This window comes from Belonocnema kinseyi, chromosome 10, assembly GCF_010883055.1.
Source record: "Belonocnema kinseyi isolate 2016_QV_RU_SX_M_011 chromosome 10, B_treatae_v1, whole genome shotgun sequence".
NCBI classification, from domain to species: domain Eukaryota; kingdom Metazoa; phylum Arthropoda; class Insecta; order Hymenoptera; family Cynipidae; genus Belonocnema; species Belonocnema kinseyi.
In genome coordinates this window covers 86603384-86626324 of record NC_046666.1, presented here as the reverse complement: position 1 = coordinate 86626324, position 22941 = coordinate 86603384, and the positions used below count along the sequence as shown (strand labels likewise).

The 22941-nt window shown below is 33.5% G+C and overlaps 2 protein-coding genes across 4 annotated transcripts in view; one reads left to right on the top strand and one right to left on the bottom strand.

The window, feature by feature from the left end:
• LOC117182228 (maltase 1-like) overlaps positions 1-15971 on the bottom strand; it is a 30804-nt gene extending 14833 nt beyond the window's left edge. Inside the window, exons 1-4 of one of the 3 annotated variants that reach the window (XM_033375313.1) lie at positions 15786-15971; positions 13557-13744; positions 9785-10048; positions 7861-8103 (exon numbers count right to left, since the gene is read on the bottom strand). In XM_033375313.1, coding sequence (XP_033231204.1) covers positions 7861-8103; positions 9785-10048; positions 13557-13744; positions 15786-15942 — 852 coding nt within the window. In that variant the 5' untranslated portion in view covers positions 15943-15971. The remainder of the gene's footprint in view (positions 1-7860; positions 8104-9784; positions 10049-13556; positions 13745-15785) is intronic. The other 2 variants (XM_033375311.1, XM_033375314.1) reach the window with 2 other exon arrangements.
• LOC117182227 (calcium/calmodulin-dependent 3',5'-cyclic nucleotide phosphodiesterase 1-like) overlaps positions 1-22941 on the top strand; it is a 1276250-nt gene that overhangs the window by 846438 nt on the left and 406871 nt on the right. The gene's annotated exons all lie outside the window — the stretch shown is intronic.

The window sequence follows — 22941 nt, the reverse complement described above, 5'->3', positions numbered from 1 at the left end:
TTTATGTTGCGAGATGGGAGACGTCCCAGACGATTAGAAAAAGCGATTATCGTACCAATATACGAGAGAAAGGGAGGTAAAAGCGAGTGCAATAATTACAGAGGGATTTGCTTATTAAGCACCGTGAGTAAAATATATTCAAAAATACTTATTCGTAGTTTAATGAAAATAACAGAATTAAAGATTTGGGAAGTCTCTAGTGGGTTTATGCCAGGAAGATACCTACCTACCTACCTACCTTGATTCCTATCTACCTATCTACCTTGACAAGGTAGATATAAGTAAAATTTGGGAAGTCCTCAAAGAGTATTGAGTCAATGGATGGATCCCACAAGCTATAAAAACAATATATACAGGTAGCAAAGCGAGTGTAAAAGTGAATGGGAAACTAAGTGACTGTTTCGATATTATTCAAGGAGTCAGACAAGGATGCGCTATGTCTTCATGGTTATTTATATTATTTATGGACAAGTGTTTAAGAATGGCTCTCTTTGACGAAGAGGGTGTGGGTCTCCAAACAGCAAGGTTACGTGGGTTAGCATTCGCAGATGATAAGGTTGTTATGGCAGAGTCTATCGAAGACTTACAAAGAATGTTGAATAAACTAGATGCAAGCATGGAGAGCATGGGCCTCAAAATTATCGCAAATAAAAAAAAAACTATGGTTTTCGAAGGAAAGAGTGAGAAAACACTATGCAACATTTTATTAAATGATGAGAGAATTGAACAAGTTGATAGGTTCGTATACCTTGGTAGCTTATTTACTAGGGACGGGTAGATAGATGAGGAATTAGATAGACGAATAAATGAAGGTAAGAAGGTTATTGGAAGAGCAGGTCTCCTTATCATAAGTAAAATATATTAAATAAAGCTAAAATGGCAATACATAATTATATATTTGTACCGACTGCACTATACGATAGCGAGACATGGACTTATCAAGAAAACAATAAGAGTAAAATTAACGCAATTGACATGAGATTCATCCGCATAATATGCTGGAAACCGCTGATGGATAAAGTAAGTAACGAGATAATTCTAAAAGAATTTGGTGCAGAAGAGACGCTGGTAGACACATGAGAAAGAAATTGGTTAAGATGGTTCGGATATGTTGAGAGAATGCCAAATGAATGACCAACGAAACAAGTGTATCAAGGTAAAGTAAATGGCAGCGTGCCCAGAGGTAGACCGCGGAAAGAATGGTTAGAATGTGCGAATGATACCCTAGTTAGAAGAGACATAAGGAGTCACAGAAACACGAGAGCCAGTATAAAAAAATGCATGGACATAAAAGAAGATAGAGAAGTATGCCAGGACAGGAAAGTATGGCGGCAAATAGTTAATAAAAAGAGTGTCAGTAGAGTGAATGACGCCTGAAACAAAAGACCTTGGCCACTAATGGACCCAAGTGGGTAACCTTACATAAGGGCTTCGTGAGGTTCTTCGCTTAGGGTGATTGCTAGAGAGATTGATCAGCAACCTGGGTCGGAGCAGTGTTGCGGAACGAACGCGTTATTTACTTAAATACTCGTAGCACGAAAATTCTAGATCAATCTGACACATGAGAAGAGCAAATTAAAAGATTTAGAATTAGGTATCAATTAAATTTATCAATATGACTTGTGATTTAAACTTTTTGGAGCATATAATGTCTTTTTTAGTGTAGAAATACACTAGAAAAATTTTGACAAACCACAGGAATCGAGTTTTGAATTAAAGAAAATTTTTATAATTTGGAATTTAATATTATTTCGATTTTTTTCTGGTATATTTCCACGCTTATAAAGACCACAAACGCCCACACAAATATTTCCCCCATGTTATACAGTTAATGTCTTTAATACCGTAATAAGATTTAAAAAATTTGTCGTATTTGGAATTCTGTTTTCTGGACCTTGTCGATTTTTTTATTATGATTATTTGCTACAAAAAAGTACACATGCTCAAAAAGTTTTAAACCATAAGTTATAAAGAAAATTTCTTTAAATACCAAAATCAGTATTGAAAAAATTCGCTGTTCTTCCAATTTTGACTCTTGGTTCTTGGAGATTTCTTTCCTAGTACAGTTGTGTCATTGTTCTCCTGTGTACGAAAACATTCTTCTTCTGTTTAAATGCGTTTCAAGCAGTTTTTCTGAAAATAGGATTAAATGAAATAGAAATTATTTTTTGCAAAATACTTGCATGAAATTCACAAAAAATCGAACAGACCTTAAAATTCTTCCAGGAATGTAAACAAACTTTTAACTTAATAAAATTCGAAAACTCTGCAAACGACAAAGTTTTAGAGAGTTTTTTCGGCAATGGGCATTAGTAAACATTTACATATTCTAAATTAATAATACTTTTTTTATTCTTTTCCATAATTTATAATCCTAATTGCAATTACTACGCACGCTCATGCTCATATGCGTGATATAATCATAAATGTGAAACGTATTATGAAGATAGTAAAAACAAATACTCAAAAGTTATATTTGACTTGACTTTAGATCTTCCTTGAATTAAGAAAGCAATTAAATTTCAATATACACACTATCTTGAATAAAGCACTTACTTATCTTAAATAAGATTTAAGAATTTTTTATTGAAATATATAATTACAGGCCAATCCCTTGTCTGAACACATTGTATAAGATGTTAACAGCTATCCTAAATAATAGGATTGTTCGGGGAATTGAACCTGGGTGGCAAGAAATGTATGAACAATGCGGCTCAAAGATAGTAGATCTTGAGTAGATCTTGAGGTGCATAGAGAGATTGATGCTGCTTTGGAAAACGAGATTTCCTATCTCATCTGGAAAAAATCGTGTCACAACTAACAAGGTCACCTTTCAGAGAGGTGTCTTTCAGGGCGACACCATGAGCCCACTCCTATTTTGCCTCACATTATTGCCACTATCTCTAGCAAACCTGCAGATCGAAAGTACAAGATCACTTATGTATTTTACGTGGACGATTTTAAGATCTATGCTAAAAACAAAGAGCAACTACATCTAGCTCTAGGGATTGTTGAACCATATACTTAGGAAAAACGAATGCCATTTGGGTTAGACAAATGCGCTAAGGTTTATTTAAAGCGAGGAAAACTTAATGGCATCTCTGAAGACCCTGAGCTCGTCGATAGAAGCGCTATACGACACCTGTGCGCTGAAGAGACATATACATACCTGGGCGTGCCACAAAGCCGCATTCAGGATGTGACATCTATAAAGAATAATCCCCGAAGCAGATAAAATCGTTCCATCCGGCAGATTTGGTCTTCCGAACTGTCGGCGAGGAACAAAGTATCTGTAACGAAATGGCTTGCCGTCTCGTTAGCACTCTATTTTTTTTAGTGGTACCATGGACCAAGAACGAACTTGATATCGGAACACGAAAGGTTATGCACATGAACAAAAGCATGCATCTTAAGTCTTCTGTTCCGCGACTCTACATCTCACGTCGTCAAAATGGTCCCGGATATTGAATCTTGAACATTTTCACAAGAGGATTATTCTGGGTACAGTACATAAAGACGCAAATGGAAGAGACTCTCTTCTTAAAGTGGTCAGGAAGCACGATGAAGTGGGCAAAGGAGCGTTTCTGTACAAAGCAGCGGAGTAGGCTGCTGAAACACTCGGACTTGACTTCAGTATTAGGGGTGAGCAAAATGCATCAAATCTAATCCATCTCGAGTACTCACTCCTGAAAGCCTGGATTAAGAAAGCACAAGAGAAAAACTTTCGTGAACAGCTCCTAGATAAAAGGATGCACGGTATCTTCCACATAAATGTGAAGGATCAGTCAATGTCGTTTGAGCTAAATTTGCTTTCCTTAAATCACCTAGATTGAAGTCTGACACGGAGGGTTTCATTTAAGCATGTCAAGACGGTGTCATTTCCACCTTAACATAACGTCGCCACATTTTGAGCCAAGACATTCCCGATGATAGCTGCAGGGCGTGCCATGCACACCCCGAGCATTTAGCTCACATACTATCTAGTTGTCCAACACACGCGGGAACGACCTACATTCAAAGGCACAATGCGGCACTAAGAGTACTTTATTACCATCTCTGTCACTCCTACGGCATTCACCTTAATATCGCTCCTCTAAATGATCCTAGGGAAATCGAGTCAATTGTCGAGAATGAGAAGTGCCGCATATACTGGTCATTGTACCCGGAATATTCTGTTGAACTAATCATCCTTATCATCGGCGTTCTTATAGGCGCCAAGCTTTTACTGGTTAGTAACCTGAAAAGCATCCCTGCGTGTGAACAATATGCTCAAACACTTGCGGGAAAAATGCAGAAGAAGGTCGTCCTTAAGTCGCTCCGTGTCCTCAAGGTGCATGAGACTTTTGCCAGATCGTCGTATTGATTTCGTTCCAGAATCTAACCATCCAACTCACGGCCGTGAGACGTGGTTGTGGCTGAAAATTTACCGCGATTTCGCTGGGCTCGGGTTCAGTTCTTCAGATTAGCTTTCATGAGTTACAATGACATTTTTAGTCTGGTCTGGTAAATATTCGATGTTATAAACTGCTAGCCTTGGAGACATACAAATTCGACTCAACATATAAATGTATTTCATCAAGACATAAAAACTTGTCTCCAATGCATACATGGAGAAACTCTTGTCGTAAAGTTGGGCAGTATAATATATATCTTTACAAAAGTTGGTTCCGTGACAAAAGCGCAAACGACAAAGCGCCCGCCTAATGAGAGTCGCGATCCGTGAAAAAGGCCCGCGAATCAGAGAAGGACTCGCTTCATCGCAATGGATATATGTATGAACACGCCCCTACTCGCTCTTTGATTTACGGGCCTTTTTCACGGACCGCCACTCTCATTGGGCGAGCGCTTTGTCGTTCGGGCTTTTTGTCATGGATCCCAAAAGTTCGATGGCAATTTGGGATATAGCCGAGAAAGTAGTATTATTGCCGCGGCTATACGAAGAAGTACATTCTCCATTTCATTTTTAAATATACTACAAACTTTATAATTGCCATTATGTATAGTGTGTCAAACTTTAATATATATATGGGAAAAATGAGAAATGTGTAGAATGAGTATAGATAGAATGTCTTTACTATTGTGTTTTGCAAATTTTACAGTCTCTCTATAATATTCCCAACAGTAATTCTCGCAATAATGACTCTATATCCTGGCTTGCTATAGTCGTATTGTGAAAAACATATTATATTATCAAATTTTATAACTGAAAGTTTCTCCGTGTTACTTTCGTTACCTAAAATAAAGGAATATATCTTCCTGAATTTCTGGTTCATACTACTTTACATGCCGTTACAGAACGCTGGCGCTACTATACTGCGCGTGGCCATTTATTCTAGACGCGTCCTACTCTAATACTCCACGTCGCGTTGTGGTCAGTATCAGGGCTATGCTACTATGTTTTTATAATTCGTGGAGTTTTATAGCGTATTCGGTTATTCTGCACTGGTGCACTCTGGTCTGCACCGAAGCATGTCTGCGTGAGAATTAAGAAGGAGTGAACGGAGTGCTCTTGGAGTACACCTGTGCAGGATAAACAAATGCGCTATAAGTTTCAAGGATTTAAACAAGTGCTGCAGCAAAATCAGTTCCAGTTTTCAGACAATATTTTGATTTTTAAACCTATAACAATAATTTAATTATTACGAAACTTTTTGCTTCGCAAACGTGGGCTCTCTTTCAGTACATTACGGAACGCAATTTTCCCAAGATTTTGGACCGCAGCTTCCCCCTTTATACCGTTTTTTTCCATTTCTCCTACTGTTTTTCTATTTTCTTACAAATTAGAATGCAACTCGTGTATTTTCTAGAACAAATAACTATATAAGAACAGCTGAGGAGCGTCGGTAAGGCGTGAGAAATTTCTGGTTTTTACTTAAAATATTACCCTTAATTTTAGTTAGAATAGAGTATTAACTTAAGGTTACATTAGATTTTAGTATACATATATATATATATGTGTGTGTATATATATATATATATATATATAATCTAATCACCTTAATTTAATGTTTAGATGTAATTCTTAATTTCAGATTGCCTGTGCTTTTTCTGTGACACCTTAAAATAAGCCGAATTTTGGACTTAAATGAAGTACTCTTTTTGCTGTGAGGTTTATAAATAAATAGATAAATTAATGTGTGGCTCATGTCTCTCATGTTTCTCAAAAGTCAGACGTGCTGAAGACGAAAGTTTCAACTTCAGCATGTTTTTATTGTGGGCAATTCAAGTTAAAATCTACTTGAAAAATTTGTACTTGCCTAACGGAATTACAGGTTAACTGAAACATGATCGTAATGTGGTCTTGGTATTCTGCTCCGATTCTAAAAATCTATTTCGGGTTTCAAGTGACGCTTTGTCCTAATCAAATCTCTAAAATTCCCGAATATTACTGGAGATTTATATTTATCTAAAATTGTATTGGGTAAAGTTAGACTTTTCAGGAACGCACATTGTTCTTTGTCATGATTGTCTTCGAGAAGTATGATTGTATAATGATTTTCACATAAATAAAAGAGAGAGCCTTTGAGATTTTTGGTGCAGACAAAGTTTTCTACTTGCGAATTTATAGAAAATCGAAGAGGTTTTATAAAGATGATATTTATAATTTATGTGATTTCAGATTAGGGCTCGCGTGTTACGAGAGGGGAGGTGAGGAAATCCATAATTTCAGTATAAAAAACGACTTACTTTCACCAAGGAGAGTCCTTAATTGACAGTCGTCTCAACCATAAATTACCTTTTCAGCTAAACATAGTCTTAAATTCAGATTTTCACTACCTGAATTTCAGGTCTTTACTGACTGTATTTCAGTCATTTATTTTGCTTACTTTAATGATTAAGATTCATTCTTAATTTCAGGTTTCATATACTTCTGTTTGTTCCAGTTTAAAATAATCCCAATAATTGACTTAAATTAAATGATTGTTTTTTCTGTGAAGTTTTTCCAAATCCTCAACACTTGCTTGCATCATATTTCTCGCATGAACCCAGAATATTATTCTTTGGAAAGTTATATCTATTACACTAAACTAAATAAAAAACATTTTTTATTTTGTATGATATAACATTAGATTTGATTACAAATCCTTATTTTTCTTAAAACTGGTACAAAAGGTTTCCATTCAACCACTAAAATTGTGTATAGAATTCTTGAAAATAAAACAAAAAATTCCAAAGAGCAAATTTGGACCACCAACACAAAATGTTCCTATTGTAATTTCAAAATAGATCCTCTTAAAAAAACTTTCTTACAAAAGGAAAAAATTGTGGACAAAAATAAAAAAGAGGAAGGAAAAATGAGATGGCAACCAATTTAATCCCCTTTCTTCTCTTTTTTTATTTCTTTCGTCTTTTTTATTTTTACTATTATCGAATCAAAATAAAGAAACATTTGTAAATAATATTCAGCAACCTCCCGGTACTCATACAGCACTTTTATCAAGCTAACATAAATAACAGAAAAATGGGTAAATATTATTTAAAAATTTATTTTTTATGTAAGAGTTTTTGACCAGGGGGATGTATTAATAATTTTGATGTTATTTTTTTCTATATGGTCTTTGATCAATTTTATTTTATTTTTTAATATCAATTTTAAAATTATGAAAAAAATCCTCTTTAGCTCTGCTGGGGTTCGATCCGAGGTCTTTCCGATTTTCGGTCAGATGCTCTAAAGTCTAACCGACTAAGATACGAAGAGACGAGAATGTCTACGCTACGTCTACGCTTAATTATTGCATACTCATGCTCGAGTAAAAAAAATTAATTTGCCTCCTAGGTGAAAAATATACGATGAAAGTGTCTGGAATGTTTATACATAGATTAAAACCTTGTTTCAAAATCAGTTGTGTGTAATATTACCTTTTCTGTTTCGTTATGTTCATCTGCCCAGTCATCCAGCACTTTCCTCCAGCTTTGGACCAGATCGTAAGTACGCTGGTCATCTTTAGTGTAAATGTGATTTAAATAAGTATAGTCTCGATCGGTTGCATCAGGTACGTTTGAGCGAGGTTCGTCTTTAAGACCGTCATCCTCAAAAAGATGAGGTACAGCATCCACTCGGAAACCATCCACTCCTTTATCTAACCAGAATTTAATCACCTCCTAAGGATAACAAAATATCATTTTACAAAATGGTAAATAGTATAGTATAGAAAATTATGACGGTCCGCAAAAAAGAGAAAACTTCTTCAATAAGGTGTTTTAACCTTTAACGTTTTTCCGGTTAAAATTTCCATATTATTGACGAGGTTTGATCAAAAGAGACTCCGAAAATACAATATGAAGCACTATCAATATTGAATAAACAGAAAACGACATTCAGCAAATTATTAGTCTTTTTCTATTATTGATACGTTTCAAGTCTCAGAAACACAGATTGCAAGCGTACTTGACAAAAAATATATTGTTTTAATAAATATTCAAAGTAATGTCAGTTTAGCCGAAGAAAAGTTCCCTTCATGCAAGCAAAATCTCTTCTTAAATTCAAGCTTAAAAGAATTTCCTTTTATTTAAAAATGAATTAAATTTTAGGTACGAATCAGATTTAGACTGACAAAATGGTATAGCTGAATAAACTGTTGCTATTCCTATTCCAGGGAACTAAAAATTACCAAAAGTAAATAAAGACCAATAAATTTCAGTTACTTCTTGTTGACAAAATATTTGGTAATCTGTTTCATTTTAGGAAAAAGTAGCCAAAAAAAAGTGAATGGTGTAAGGGAGTATGACCTGAACTATATAGGTTCCTGGATTGAATGATGATTCAGAAACCTATATATTTAAATTAAATGATCTGTAGTAATTTTTTATAAGTAACATTATCAAAAGGGAATGGTGTTATGATGCAGCTTACCATTTACTTGCCGCTATTTAATTAATAAATTAAAAATTGTGATTCCGGAATGGTGAAGTAACTTTTCACTTCTAATAATTTCTAAATATTTACTGTGATATGATGTTATGGTCAGTGTTCTTTTCCTGAATTTGAAGAATTCGTACATTTTAAGCTGAAGCCATTTATGTTATATTATTACGGCTCAATGATGCCAAGGCTACTAATAGTAGCGATATGTAATGGTAAATATAATTGATCTAATAGTAATAATTAGCTGTCTAATGTTTGATGGTTATATAATGGTAAATATGGCTGAGGTTAAAGCCGCAGTATATTTTACAATATATTTTAAAATATTACTAATATTATTAGAGAAACATTTCAAAGTAATCGTACGTGATTCTTGTTTGGTGAGATCAGGTGTAATTTTTATCAATTAGCAGTGCCAGTGCTGTAAAAGGCGATTTATTCAGATAGTGGTTCAATATCTGTAGCTGAATACGACGATCGTGTCGTTAAAAAGAATGTTTTATGTTCAATTTCGCAACATAAGACTGTCCTTTTTCATGAACATGTTTCAATATTATAAACTTGAAGCTTTTATCATCTATTTCAGACAACTCTCCCCTATCTGTGGTGTCAGAACGCGAATATTTTTGGCAAGCGCAGTAGTGATTCCTGCATATTTTTGGTTATCTTACATTATTTGCCAACCTAAAATACACAGGTATCACTATTTCGCATTCCAAAGATATCCGCATACTGGCACCACTGTCCCCTGTAGGTGTTTTACCTTCTTAGTGCAGCTTGAAATTCGGAAAATCGGTTAAAAAGTTTTCTTATCCTCTCCAGATAAAATACACCTATTTAGTGTTATTTAACATGCAACTGGCCCTACCATGCAGAAGATCATAATTCTTTATTTTTGTACATATTTACTGAACTTACTTCCATTTCCATCTTAACTTTTGGATTAGCATAATTTAAATCTGGCTGTCTATATTCGAATTGATGAAAGTACCATAATTTTTTCTCTTCGTTATAAGTCCACGCTGGACCGCTGAATACACTTATCCAGTTATTTGGAGGATCGCCCTCTAGTTTACTAGGTTTCCATATATAGTATCCATTATAAGTTTCGTTACCAGCTAAGCTTTGTTGAAACCATTCATGTTTATCAGACGTGTGATTTGGAACTAAGTCCAAAATAACCTGTTAAAAAATTCAAACTAAATACTTAGTTTGCTGAGAAATAAATTTAAAAAAAATATTTACTAGAAAGGAATGCTATTGAATCATTAGCACAACAGTCAGAAGAAACTACACTGTTAACAATTTTGAAATTCTATAACATTTCTACAATAAAAGCGTAAGGTAAAAGTGCAAACACGGTATTGAAATGATGAAATTGCAATACATGTATTGTAAGTGTTGTTAATCGTGAAGTCACCGACCAGCATTCCAATGCTGGTCACAGAATTCATGGAATTCACAGGATTCATGAAATTTACGGAATGCATGGATTTGAAGTAATTCATGAAACTTATGGAATTGATGGAATTCATGTAATTCAAGAAATTCGCAAAATTCATGAAATTTAAGGGATGCAAGGAACTTATGGAATTCACAAAAGTCATGGATATCAAGGTTTTCAACCGAAATTTTTTACAGTGCACTGCGCAGCTGTCCATGTGAAAAAATTATATATACACAAGAACGTCTATATAAGAACAGTTTCGGCAGTTGTCTCCCACTGGCCTTGAGACTAAAGCAATATTTGGAAACGTAAACAGTATATTATAAACTGGTGGCAACTCATTATTGACACTACCACACACTGCCAAACGGCTGTGAAACCGCGTCCCATCAGTTCTTGGAAGGATAAAATCAGTCGATCCTATATAGGCGTTCTTGTGTACTGAAAAAATGTTATGTAATTTTAACCCTTCGTTCACAGACTTCTTTCTCCCACCTTCTATTTACAGACAGGTTATTTAAAGTTCTATTCAGTTTTTGAACTACTTTTGGCTTTCAACAAATCTAGAAAAATCTACGGTTATTTCCTTAAGTGTCTACTAAACACTTCAATTGTTCTTAGTGTCAATCTTAAAAAAAATTTTAAATCAAAATAAAAAGTTGGGATAAATATACAAAAAATCTATAAATGTTAAAAAATGCATAACTTTGCACCAAATATATTTTAAAAAATCGTTGCCAGGTTTTAAAACTTAGACTATGACCTTCGAAAAAATATAGGCCTGTTGGCGCCATCTACAAAAAGTTGAGTTATATGAAGACTTGCAAGACGAGAATATTTTATAGTGATGTAAAGTTTGCAGAATTCATGAAAATTTTATTTTTGCTCATATAAATACAAGAAAATACCAAATAAAGCAAAGCAATTAATGTTCACTCACTTGCGAAAACACTAACGCGGTTTAACGCTGTTTTGTCACTGTATGCACTTTCACGACGGACCACTTAATGGTCAACTGACGAACTGCAGCGCCACTAGCAAGGAATAACTCTAGTTTAAAAAATCGTTTATGCTTCAAAATCCGCTGCCTATAAACGAAGGATTAAACCTATATGCAAATATATTTATATATGTAATTTTTCTCATTTAATACATATTGGCCCTTTTCAGGGCAACCAATTATTTTTTGCGAGGATCACTTTCGAATCATTAACATATTATTATCCAATAGATTCCTTGACTTCTGAATAAAGGGTTTTCAGCACTTATAAATATCAATTTTTTTGCACTTTTGTGTTTTTAGAGATACATAGATTTTCAGTATAATCACAGAAAAAAATTAATGTAAGCATTACAGTGATTTCAGAGTAATCTTTACCTGCAATAACAAATAACTTTAATTGTTAAAATTTATGCACGAAATTAGACATGGTTACCATGTAAACTCTATTGAATCTAATTTTGTTTTGATGCAGAAAAATTTAACTAAGTTTGTCTAATTGAAAATTACCCGCGACAAAAAGTCACAATTGATTTTTCTGTGATCCTATACGGAATCATACGTGGGATCTTATTAAGATTCTTGAAGGGCGATTCCTACCTTACCAAATTTTTTTCAAAATAACACTTGTCCATGCAAATCGAGATATTAGATTGAAAATTTAGAAAATAAAATAAAATGCATACGTTCTTTAGTGCCGTTCATTGAATTTCTCAAATATTAAAGTCGAAGTCTTAATTCGTATGTACGTAAGTGATTGGAGAAAACAGTCAGTAAGATGAAAGTCTGGTAAGTATTACATGCCCTCAAATGAGCATAATAGGAATCAATATGGGTACTTTTTGTCGACTAAGAATCGAACTTTTGAGAACGGCAAAAGAACCGAATGCCAGAGAAAGACACATGGTATATAGATTAATGTCTCTGTTTAATATTTGAAAGTCCATTTTTTAAACCAGTATAAACTTGAAAAAAAATGTGCAACAGAATTGCACAAGAAGGCCTAAGGGCATGTGATACATCATCGTGTGGTCAATCTGGTTCAGTTCTCTCGGGTTTCTTTTTTACAAAAATGAAAAGTTTTTACAACTGAATTCGGAGATTCTATGAAATATTGTAGCTAAAGTCCCTGGACTCTTTTTTATGGATAATAACAAAAAAACATTATTGTACTCAAAATACATGTACAAATCAAAATTTTTTAATTAACCCACATAAAAGAGTCCGCGGACTCCGTTAGCATGTTCGCTATCATTCCCCAGATTTTGAAGACAAAATCTTTCTTATTGTAGGGAAAAAGCCAGGGTAATATAACACTGATAAAACCAATACTAATTCCTTAGCGCCACACAAATTAATAAAATTTAGCCAAAGTAAATTTTATCCTAAATTTTTAAGATAAAATATTTATTATTGTAGGAAAGAATCCTGGGAACCTAAAACTGGTAAATGCGATAATTTTATATTTATCACATGCCCGTAAAAATGTATTTACGGTTAAAAAAATGTCTACATATTTTGAATAAATATTTATTTTGTACATTTACGTGAAGATTTCTAAAGGTTGTAAAGCTTCAATAAAAATTTTGTATCAGATTCAATACAGAAAATAAAATATGATACTTTTTATAAAACATACATTTTGTAACTGTTTCTCTATCGATAAAAGCACATATCACAGTTTTGGCAATTCTACAGATGTATTCCTTACGATAAAAAATAAGAAACGGCTAAAAATGTGATATTAAACATTTTTGAGGTATTTTTATAGCTCTTTTAATACATAATTTCTGAAAGTAAAATAGTTATTTATTATTTTTAAATTAAAACTTACTTAGCGGATAATTTTCTAAATTAGGCTGAAATAATGTCAAATCTGCATTGAAAAAAACTGGAAAATACGTTTTTCGCCATTTTGTCATTAAGGAAATTTTAGATTTTTCAATATAAGGGTAGCAATGATGTTTAAAATACCACTGATACAAAAATTATGACAAAACATTATTTTAATTAAGCTTGCACATTCATTGTGTCTGTTAAGTTTACTATACATCTACGATCGTAAACAGAAAGCCGAATTCGGTGTTGCTTGAGATGCAACGAAAATAAGACAAAAAAATAAGCGACGGGACGATGAAAATTTTCTTTATTCAAAATAAGATGCAATGAAATTGATTGCATTAAATTTCTGTGTCAAGAATTAACATCATAATGAAAGTTCTAATAAAATTAATGTTAATCACCTTAATTCCTAACTGTTTTGCAGCCTTCGTTAATGTCGTGAAATCATCTAAAGTTCCGAACCTTTCGTCAATTGCCCTGAAATCCTGAATGTCGTACCCAAAGTCTACCATTGGACTCTTGTAAATAGGCGATAACCATATTGCACCCACACCCGCATCGCGAAAATGTTCCAATTTGCTAGTTATTCCTGAAAAACAATTAATTACGATTTAAAATATCTCTAAATAGTGTTCTTAAGCTAAAAACTACATACGAAGCTTAGTTTGTACACAAAAACACTTCAAAGTTAGTCCCAATCAACCGATTAGGAGCTATCCTAAGTGACCACTTGTATATACAGACCTAACTTTGAAGCTTTTTTGTGCGCAGACTAAGTTTCGTACAGCTTTTTTCTAAAGGACTTTTTCTTTTTTTTGGTTCACCATTACATACTTGCGGTTAATAGGGGGTAAATGGGTGGTGAGAAACCTCATGTATTCGAGTATGAAGGGCGAGGCAGGTGATAAAGATATATTCGTTATGCCCAAAGGAGATTTAATAAATGGGAATTCAGAAAGGAAATACGTGAAACACGAGTCGTGACAGATGCTCACTTGAATGCGCCTGAACTTCTATGTGAAGCTAACCACTGGCGCAGTATGCAACGATAATGTCCCCGCCCTGCGAACAAATTTGATGAATTCCTGACATTCTCTGAATTCAGAAAATTTCCTGAATTCGAAGAACTTTAAAGTAGTTTAAAGATTTTAGAGGAATTCAAAAGAATTAGGATTGTGCATGGAATTTAGGAAATTTCCGCAATTTAGAGAATTCAGGGCATACAGGAAACTTCGAGAATTTAATGAGTTCAGGGAATTCTGAAAAATCAAGAATTTCAGGGAACTCGTTGAACTCAAGTATTTCGGCATACTCAGCGAATATCTGAGAATGTAAAGAATTTAAAAAATGCAGAGAAGTCAAGGAATTCCGGCAATTTAACGAATTAAGAAGAATGAACAAATTCAAGGAACTCTGAGGAATTCAGAAAATTTCAAAGAAGTTAGAAGAATTCTAGAAATTTAAAGGAAATGAAAGGCATTTCAACTAATACTAAACCTATATAATGTTTTTAGCGTAGATACCAGTATGTGTTTGAACGAGGGGCCAACTTCAAAGGCAGTGGCTCTTTTAGTCGATCTACGCCAGAGGTATTCGACTTATCGTAACTTCGTTTGTCTTGATACCGAAATCAAATTTACTCAATTGGAGAAACTGTCCAGTACAGAAATTAAACGCTTTTTTATGTGCGAGAAATATTAGGCTTCCATTTTAAATTGTTTTATTGTAGACTATTTGATTTGAATTTGATTTGAATAAGCTTTCCACCAATTTGGAACTTTCAAATTTTCAATTCTCTAATTATGAAGATTTGAATATTAAGTTATTTGATTTATTAAATTCTTCACTCTCAAATATTAATTTTTTAAATGGGTTTAATTGCAAATTCTCCAAAAATTGAAAAATATGTTTAATGATTGTTTAATTAGAAATAAATTATCAAAAACTTAAATTGTTAAGGAATGTGCGAATATCGTCTATATCATGTTCCCAGAAGTCAATAATACGTATGATTCAATATCACGCCCATTCTTAAATGACTATTGAATTCTTAAGTCAGAACTTTCAAAATAGAATAAATTAAAATTGAATTTCTGTAATGTAAAAAAATTCAGGATTAGATATTGCAAATAAATTTATTTTAGATATGATATTGGTTCTTAGAATTATACAGTTTCATATTGGAACATGGAAAATGTTAAACGATTAAATTAAAGAAATATCCTGGCCAATAATAAGTTCAGGATGCAGAATTTCAAGCCTATGACCGAAACATAAAAAAATGACTATTCTACTTGAGAATCTCTTTATTTAATCACCGTCAACTTTTTTCTTATATAAAACATTTTAACTTTGAGAGAGATTAGAAAAATTTCGTCATTGAAACTAAATTGAACTAATAAACCAAACTAATTTCTGAATTATTATTTGTATTTGTCAACCTCTAACTATTTATTATAATTTTATGAAAAAGTTTGAATTAACAAATGAAAACATTTATTTGTTCTGAAATAAAAGGCATTAATTAATAATAAATTATATATTATATATTATTTTTATTGTATGATTTGCACTGCAAATTAATACAAGGAATTTGACTCAGATTTTTTTTAGTATAAAATATAACCTACCATTTAAATCCCCAACACCATCGTTGTCGGAATCCATAAAACTCCAAGGGTAAATTTGATAAAACACTGTGTTCTTCCACCACCCTTTATTTTGTATCTCACTGGCCCCGATGCCAAACAAGCACAGAAATGCAAATACACGACAAAGGTGCGACATGACTGGAAAGTGTACCTACTACTCTGTGAGTCAAACTTTGCACTCTATTTATAATGATGCGCTCACAATCAGTTGCGCAACAGAAAAAAACGTATGCTATCATAGAATTTCTGTGAAAAGTTTCATCAGATAAGCAGAGCAATCGCTCGAACACAACTTTTAATTCTATGTGATAATCTTCTTCCTTGGTGCGTCTTAATATGAAGGACAGTCAATCTAGATATTGACAATCACTATAAATCAAAACAAAAGCTCTTTATTACGTAAGAAAGGAACAATTTATCACTCTAAAAAATGAAAGAAAAGTTAAAGGTAAAATGATTTTAAATCATAGTTGGAAGAAATGTATCTGTTTGAAACTTACGAGGTTGTAGCTAGGTCTCGGATACGAGATAAAAAAAATAAAACATTAAATCGTTATTTCAATGATACTATTTATGGACTATTGTAACTATTTATGAAAAAAGTGTTGAATCATTTTAGAATTTTAAAATGAAGATCGTCGATTCTTTCTTAAATTTCGCAGATTATTTACGAAAATCCGTCAATATCTGATTTTTCCGTGTAGTTACCTGTATTAGAATAAATAATGCATTTACTGGTTTAACCAATAAACCGTATTATCTCAATATGTTGAATATTTATTTGCATAAATCAATCAATACTTTATAGAACATTATACGCACTTATATCACAAACAAACGCATATATATTTTTGAGGATAGTTGTGAAACAAGGGAATTTGTTGCAGTTTACAATGGTATCACTGTAGCTTATTATTGCGAGATTTTTTCAGAAGCTTTTTGCTACAGGCATAAATCAATTGAAATTAAAACTTTATCGAATGTTAATTTCTGCTGCCCAGTAGTAATGTCAAGTGCATGAATTTGCAATAGAATTTCTTTCCCCGTGTGCGTGATTCGAAAATCGGTCCTTATTGCAAATATGTTTTGTCTTGGGTAGCAGAAGTATGTTAGTTAATGAAAAAATAAATTATAAACTAAAATAGATACCCTGTTAGACATTTCTGCAGGATCATACAGAAACGCGTGACTAAAGCTTTATGTAGTAACCGTTTCTAAATATTACTAAACAGGAACTTAAAAATTTCAAGAAATTGACTTTGTTTGCTTCATTATTTTTTTGATAGAATATGTATTTTATAATATCCTGATAATATAAATAATAGTAAGAGAATACGAGAAAAGTCAATGTAATGCCCTTTTGATGATAAGAAATTGTTTTTTGCAAATTTAATATGATAGTGTATAGTATTCGAGCAGTAGTAGTAGCATAGCAACGAAAGAGACACTGTTCCACTTTTGTATCGGGTACGTAACGGAATCACAGTGCGTCGATATAGATATACTCGCTATGCTTCGCTCCGTTCGACTCTACTGGTTCGAATGACGACCAACAGACAGGATCCAACGAATCTGTAACGTAGGAGCTTCGCGTGAGCATTGCGCTGAGTTGAGGCGACGCACAATATGTGTTCGGAAAAATTAAACAATAATAATTTAAATATCAAATCACGCATGCTCTCAAATTTAAACGGAGTACGTAAATAATTAATGTAACAAACATCGTTCATACAATAAAGTGCGAGAGTTAAGGATTTAAAGAGTTAAGGATGCAAATACGTGCGTCTACATTTTCGAAAGTAAAATTCATTAATTTTTAAAAATAAGATTTTTGAGCTTGCACATTTGGTCCGCAAGAGTCATTTTTATAGCAAAATATTACTTTTTGTAAATAGTTTTTTTATATCATCATTAGTTACAAATGGTGATTTGACGACCCGGGTGCGTCTGATCGTGCACCAGGTCATTTCAAACGTCATCTGCGAGAACTTTTTTAAAATTTAAATTTGGTCAATTACCAAAACAATTACAAATGGTGAGTCGACGACCTGGGTGCGCCTGATCGTGCACCAGGTCCTTTCAAACGTCATCTACGAGAACTTTTTTAAAATTTAAATTTGGCCTATAACCAAAACAAATACAAATGAGTCGACGACACGGGTGCTCCGGATTGCGCACCAGGTAATTTAGCAGGTCATCTACGAGAACTATGTACGCAGGAATGTGCACCAGATCCTTTTAAACGTCATCTGCGAGAATTTTTTTCAAATTTAAATTTTGTCAAGAGTTAAAACACTTACAAATGGTGAGTCGACAACCCAGATACACAGGATCGTACACCAGGTACTGTAACGCGAATTTTACATGAACTTCTTTCAAATTAAAATTTTGTCAACACCCAAAAAACTACCAATGGTGAAGGGGCGACCCGGGTGCGCCGGATCTTGCACCGGGTCATTTAGAAGACCATTCACGAGAAGTCTTAGAAATTTAAATTTGGGCAACCGGTTCGTCGATTCACCATTAGTAGTTATTTTGAGTGTTGGGAAAACTTGAATTTTGAAAAAGTTGTAATATATGAAGTTTTAAATGAGTTTGTGCTCTATTCCGCGCACCTGGGTTATCGCCTCAGCATAAGTAGCTATTTTTGATATTGAAAAAGTTTAAATTTTGAAAAAGTTCTAGTAGAATACGTGTTAAACGACCTGGTTCACGATATTGCGCACCCAGGTCGTTGACTTTGCATTTGTAATTGCTTCGGTTAGTGAACAAGTGTAAATTTCAAAGAGTTTGCGTAGATGACATATAAAATAATCGGGTGCACGATCCGGCGCACCCGGGTTGTCGCCTCACTATTGCTAGTTATTTTCAGTATTAACAAAATCTAATTTGACAAAAATCTTGTAGAATTCATATTCAAATACCTGGTGCACGTTCCTGTGCACCCGCTTCATCGACGCACCATTTGTAATTATTTTGGTTATAAACCAAATTTAAATTTCAAAAAAGTTCTCGTGGATGACGTTTTAATGGACCTGGTGCACGATCCAGCGCACCTGGGTCCTCAACTCACCATTTGTAATTGTTTTAGTTATTGAACAAATTTAAATTTTAAAAAAGTTCTTGTACATGACATTTGAAAGGACCTGGTGCACGATCAGGCCAACCCGGGTCGTCGACTCACCATTGGGAGTTATTCCGGGTGTTGGCAGAATTTAAATTTTGAAAAAGTTCTTGTAGAATACGTGTTAAACTACCTGGTGCACGATTTATAGTTGTTTTGGTTATGGACAAAATTTAAATTTCCAAAAAGTTCTGCTAGATGACGTTTGAAAGGAACTAGTGCATGATCAGGTGTACCCCGGTCGTCGCCTGACCATTCAGAGTTATTTTGGGTGTTGGCAAAATTTTAATTTTGCAAGTTCTTCTAGAATACGTAAAAAATTACCTAGTGCACGATCCCGCGCACCCGGCTCGTCAAATCACCATTTGTAACTAATAATGATAGAAAAAAAATATTTACCAAAAGTCGATTTTTTTCAAAAAAACAACTTTTGCTAAAAATGAATGAAATTTATTTTTTGTGATAATAATTTTGGTTTAAGGAACGTTTATAACACGTTTTTGCGTTAAGTCGATACAATTAAATGGAGATTTGTCGTATAGTAATATTTTGCTATAAAAATGACTCCAGCGGATCAAATGTGCAAGCTCAAAATTGTTATTTTTGACACTTAATGAATTTTACTTTCAAAAATGTAGACGCACGCATTGGTATCCTTAACTCCTTAACTCTCGGACTTTATTGTAGTAACGATGTTTGTTACTATAATTATTTACGTGCACCGTTTAAATTTGAGAGCACGCGAGATTTGATATTCAAATAATTATTGTCTAATTTTTCCGGACACATATTGTCCGGCGCCTCAACTCAGCGCAATGCTCACGCGAAGCTCCTACGTTACGGATTCGTTTGATCCTCTCTGTTCGTCTTCATTCGAACCAGTAGAGTCGAACGGAGCGAATCATAGCGAGTATATCTATATCGAGGCACTGTGATTCAAATTTCGTTACGTACCCGATACAAAAGTGGAACAGTGTCTGTTTCGTTGCATTAGAACAGCTGATATTCAACTTATGAATGTTGCGAGTTCTACATGAAGAACTGCTCCATTTCAATACTTACTTAATCGATGTAATTCGGTATTACTATAGCGTCGGTTCTATACTCAAACCGATAAAATTACAAATTAAATGAAGAGATCCAGTTCGACTTTTTTACCTACTGAGTTCTAATTTATGCGAAGCGTATTAGTCCAAAGTATTATTTAACTAATATAGTTACATATTTTTTTCGGTGTACTGCGTGCAGGAGCTTCGCAGGACCTACTGCAAACTCCGGCCGGTATGTTTTTGCCCGCTGAAGTTTCATTAGCTCACAACCGCGATTTGCCGAATTTCTCCTGCAAACTCCGGCAGCACTTCGGCAGGCCTTCCTGCTGCTTCCTCCAACCGTAGAATGGAAACACATGTGCGCTCAAGGGTCCAAGTGTTCAAACTTTCTTCACCTATGATGTATCTGTGCTATATCTATATATGGGGCATTCCATACCAAATCGACCACTTTTGAACCCGACCTCTTTCTATTTTGCTGAAACTTTGTGATTATGTTCTACTCGAACAAACAAAATTCTCAGGCAATTTTTAAATTTTTTTACCAACCTCAAAAAAAGTTGTAAATTAAAAAAAAATGGTTCTTTTTTCAAATTGTCATGACTTTGTTAAAAATTGGTCGATCGAGACGTTTTTTTCAAAATCTTTGTAATTAAATGTAATTTTAAAAAAAAATACGAAAAAACTCTTAAATTGTAAGCTCTATACATTTTTTTTGTTTTTTGAGAAAGCGGGGCTCCTTAGCAATTTAAAAACTACAAAAACTTTGTAAATTTATATTATCATATAAGTGATTTCGGCATTCCTGCCGAATGGCATTGTTTTGCGACTGCCCGTGGCAAAGGTCCGTGTGACGATATTGGTGAAACTATTAAACGAAAAGCAGGGAGAGAAAGTATCCAACTAGCGGTCGATGACTAAATAACGACATCTCACGAACTGTTCGATTTGGCTTCTGCTCCGGAAAACCTTTCAAATATCATGGTTAGGTTTTCTTTAGAAGAGGATTACAATAAAGCTGTGAATGATTTGAATGGCCGATTTTTGAAAACAAAACCAATTACGAGAACTCAGCAATTAGTAATTACACAGTGTAATTACAGAGACAGATGGTTGTTTATATGTTAAAAACATTTGAAATTCGAATGAACATAAAATATGTAAAATATTTAAACGCCAAATAAAATGAAATAAATTATTTGTTCGATTACTATTAAAAACTTTAATTTGAATTCTAGCAAACGTAGAAGCCTAGTTATTAGTTTAGGTTTAAACTATATATAAAGTATAATGTACCGAGAAATCATGTATTTGTATTTAATTTATAACATAAACAAAACTTAATGAAAAAAATTTGAAAAACTGAAAAAAAATGTAAATTAAAAAAAAATTGAAATAAACTCGGCCCTTTCTGGGATTGGCGGGAATAACCGCAAAATTGATTGTTTCAGGATTTCTCAAGTTTCTCTATTTTCTTCTAATTCTCTTTGGATTCACTCGCTTAGGAAAATAGCAATATCAGGATTGGGAATCTTAGGTTTCATTTAAATTAATTTCATAACTTTTTTGTAATATTTAATTTAATTGAAGTTCTCTTTGTGTATGTTGTACTTCTGTCTCATCCTATAATAGATAGATACCTAAATGCGCAATAATTACAATTGAGGCTTTGGATGGAAGAAGGGTACATAGGCCTATATTCCCCTTTTCCGCAAATTACGTTAAACGCAGGAGGCATAGCTTTTGCATATATCATATAAACGATATTTTAAAATTCGCATGCTTACATGAGTTATAAACATTAGAAGGTCAGCGCGCCTCGACCTCCTGCAGTCGTAGACTTGTTGATACTACGACTATAACGCGTTCAGTGAAATTAAATAACTAATAGGCCCCACTTCATTATAACGTGTTCGTGAAAAAAAACTAATAAAGCTAATGAAGACGAAATCATGTAATCTGAGGAAGAAGCAGAAAACTGAAAAATGATTAAATGTCCAAAATCGTGAAAAAGGCCATCAAATGTTACAAAAAATGTTGTAGAAGCTTTAAATGTGAGTAATAGTAATAGCGAGATCTTCCTAGCAATTGAAAAACACGAGAACTCATTCTGAATTTTCTTATTTCAATAAAAACAACCGATATATTAACTTTTTTAACGATATTATTTCATTTATGGAAAAAGGGCATATAACCAAATTTTTTTAAACTTTAATATTAAAGAGTTAACATGAATAAATAATAATTTTGCGTATAAATTCTTTAAAAGATAAGTTATTATACCTGTTGCAAAATACAGTTTATGCATTGTACAAATTTTACGTACTTATACTAAAACAAATATTTAATCCTTAATTTTTCTCGAAACGCTTCTTTGGCTTATGTACCCTTCTTCCATCCAAGGCCTCAATTTAAATTTGATATTTAGAAAAATTTTATTTAAGGAAAATAATTTTTTTTTGTTGAACTTTTTATGGAAACTATTTCTTCAATTTCTCCTTTTGTGATGAAATGAAATAAAATATTTTGCAAAGAATGCTGTTCATTAATGAAAATTTAGCTACATGATTACTCTTTTGTGTAGAGTAAGAAAGGATTGTTGCACTAACACAATTTTTTTTAATGTTTACGCAACAGAATATGGTTTGTATATTGGCCAATGGGCACGTCTATCGGCTAGGTGTCCAGCTTCTTAGGATAAACAATGAAAATCTTATGGAGTTGATAAGCGCTTCATTGGTTTAATCCTGACATCAAGTGACAGTGACATTGACAACGGCATCAAGTATTAAGCTGAAATTGAAAATAATCATTCTTTAAATTTTATTTTCAGTTTATACGTGTTTAGAATATATTTTAGTAAGTGGGACGATGGTCGTGGGGGCTAAAGCGTAGGCTTTGGACCCACTCCTTCGGCTTGCGGGTTTGATTCCCGCCTCGCACTCTGGAAGAGTCTCGGTGG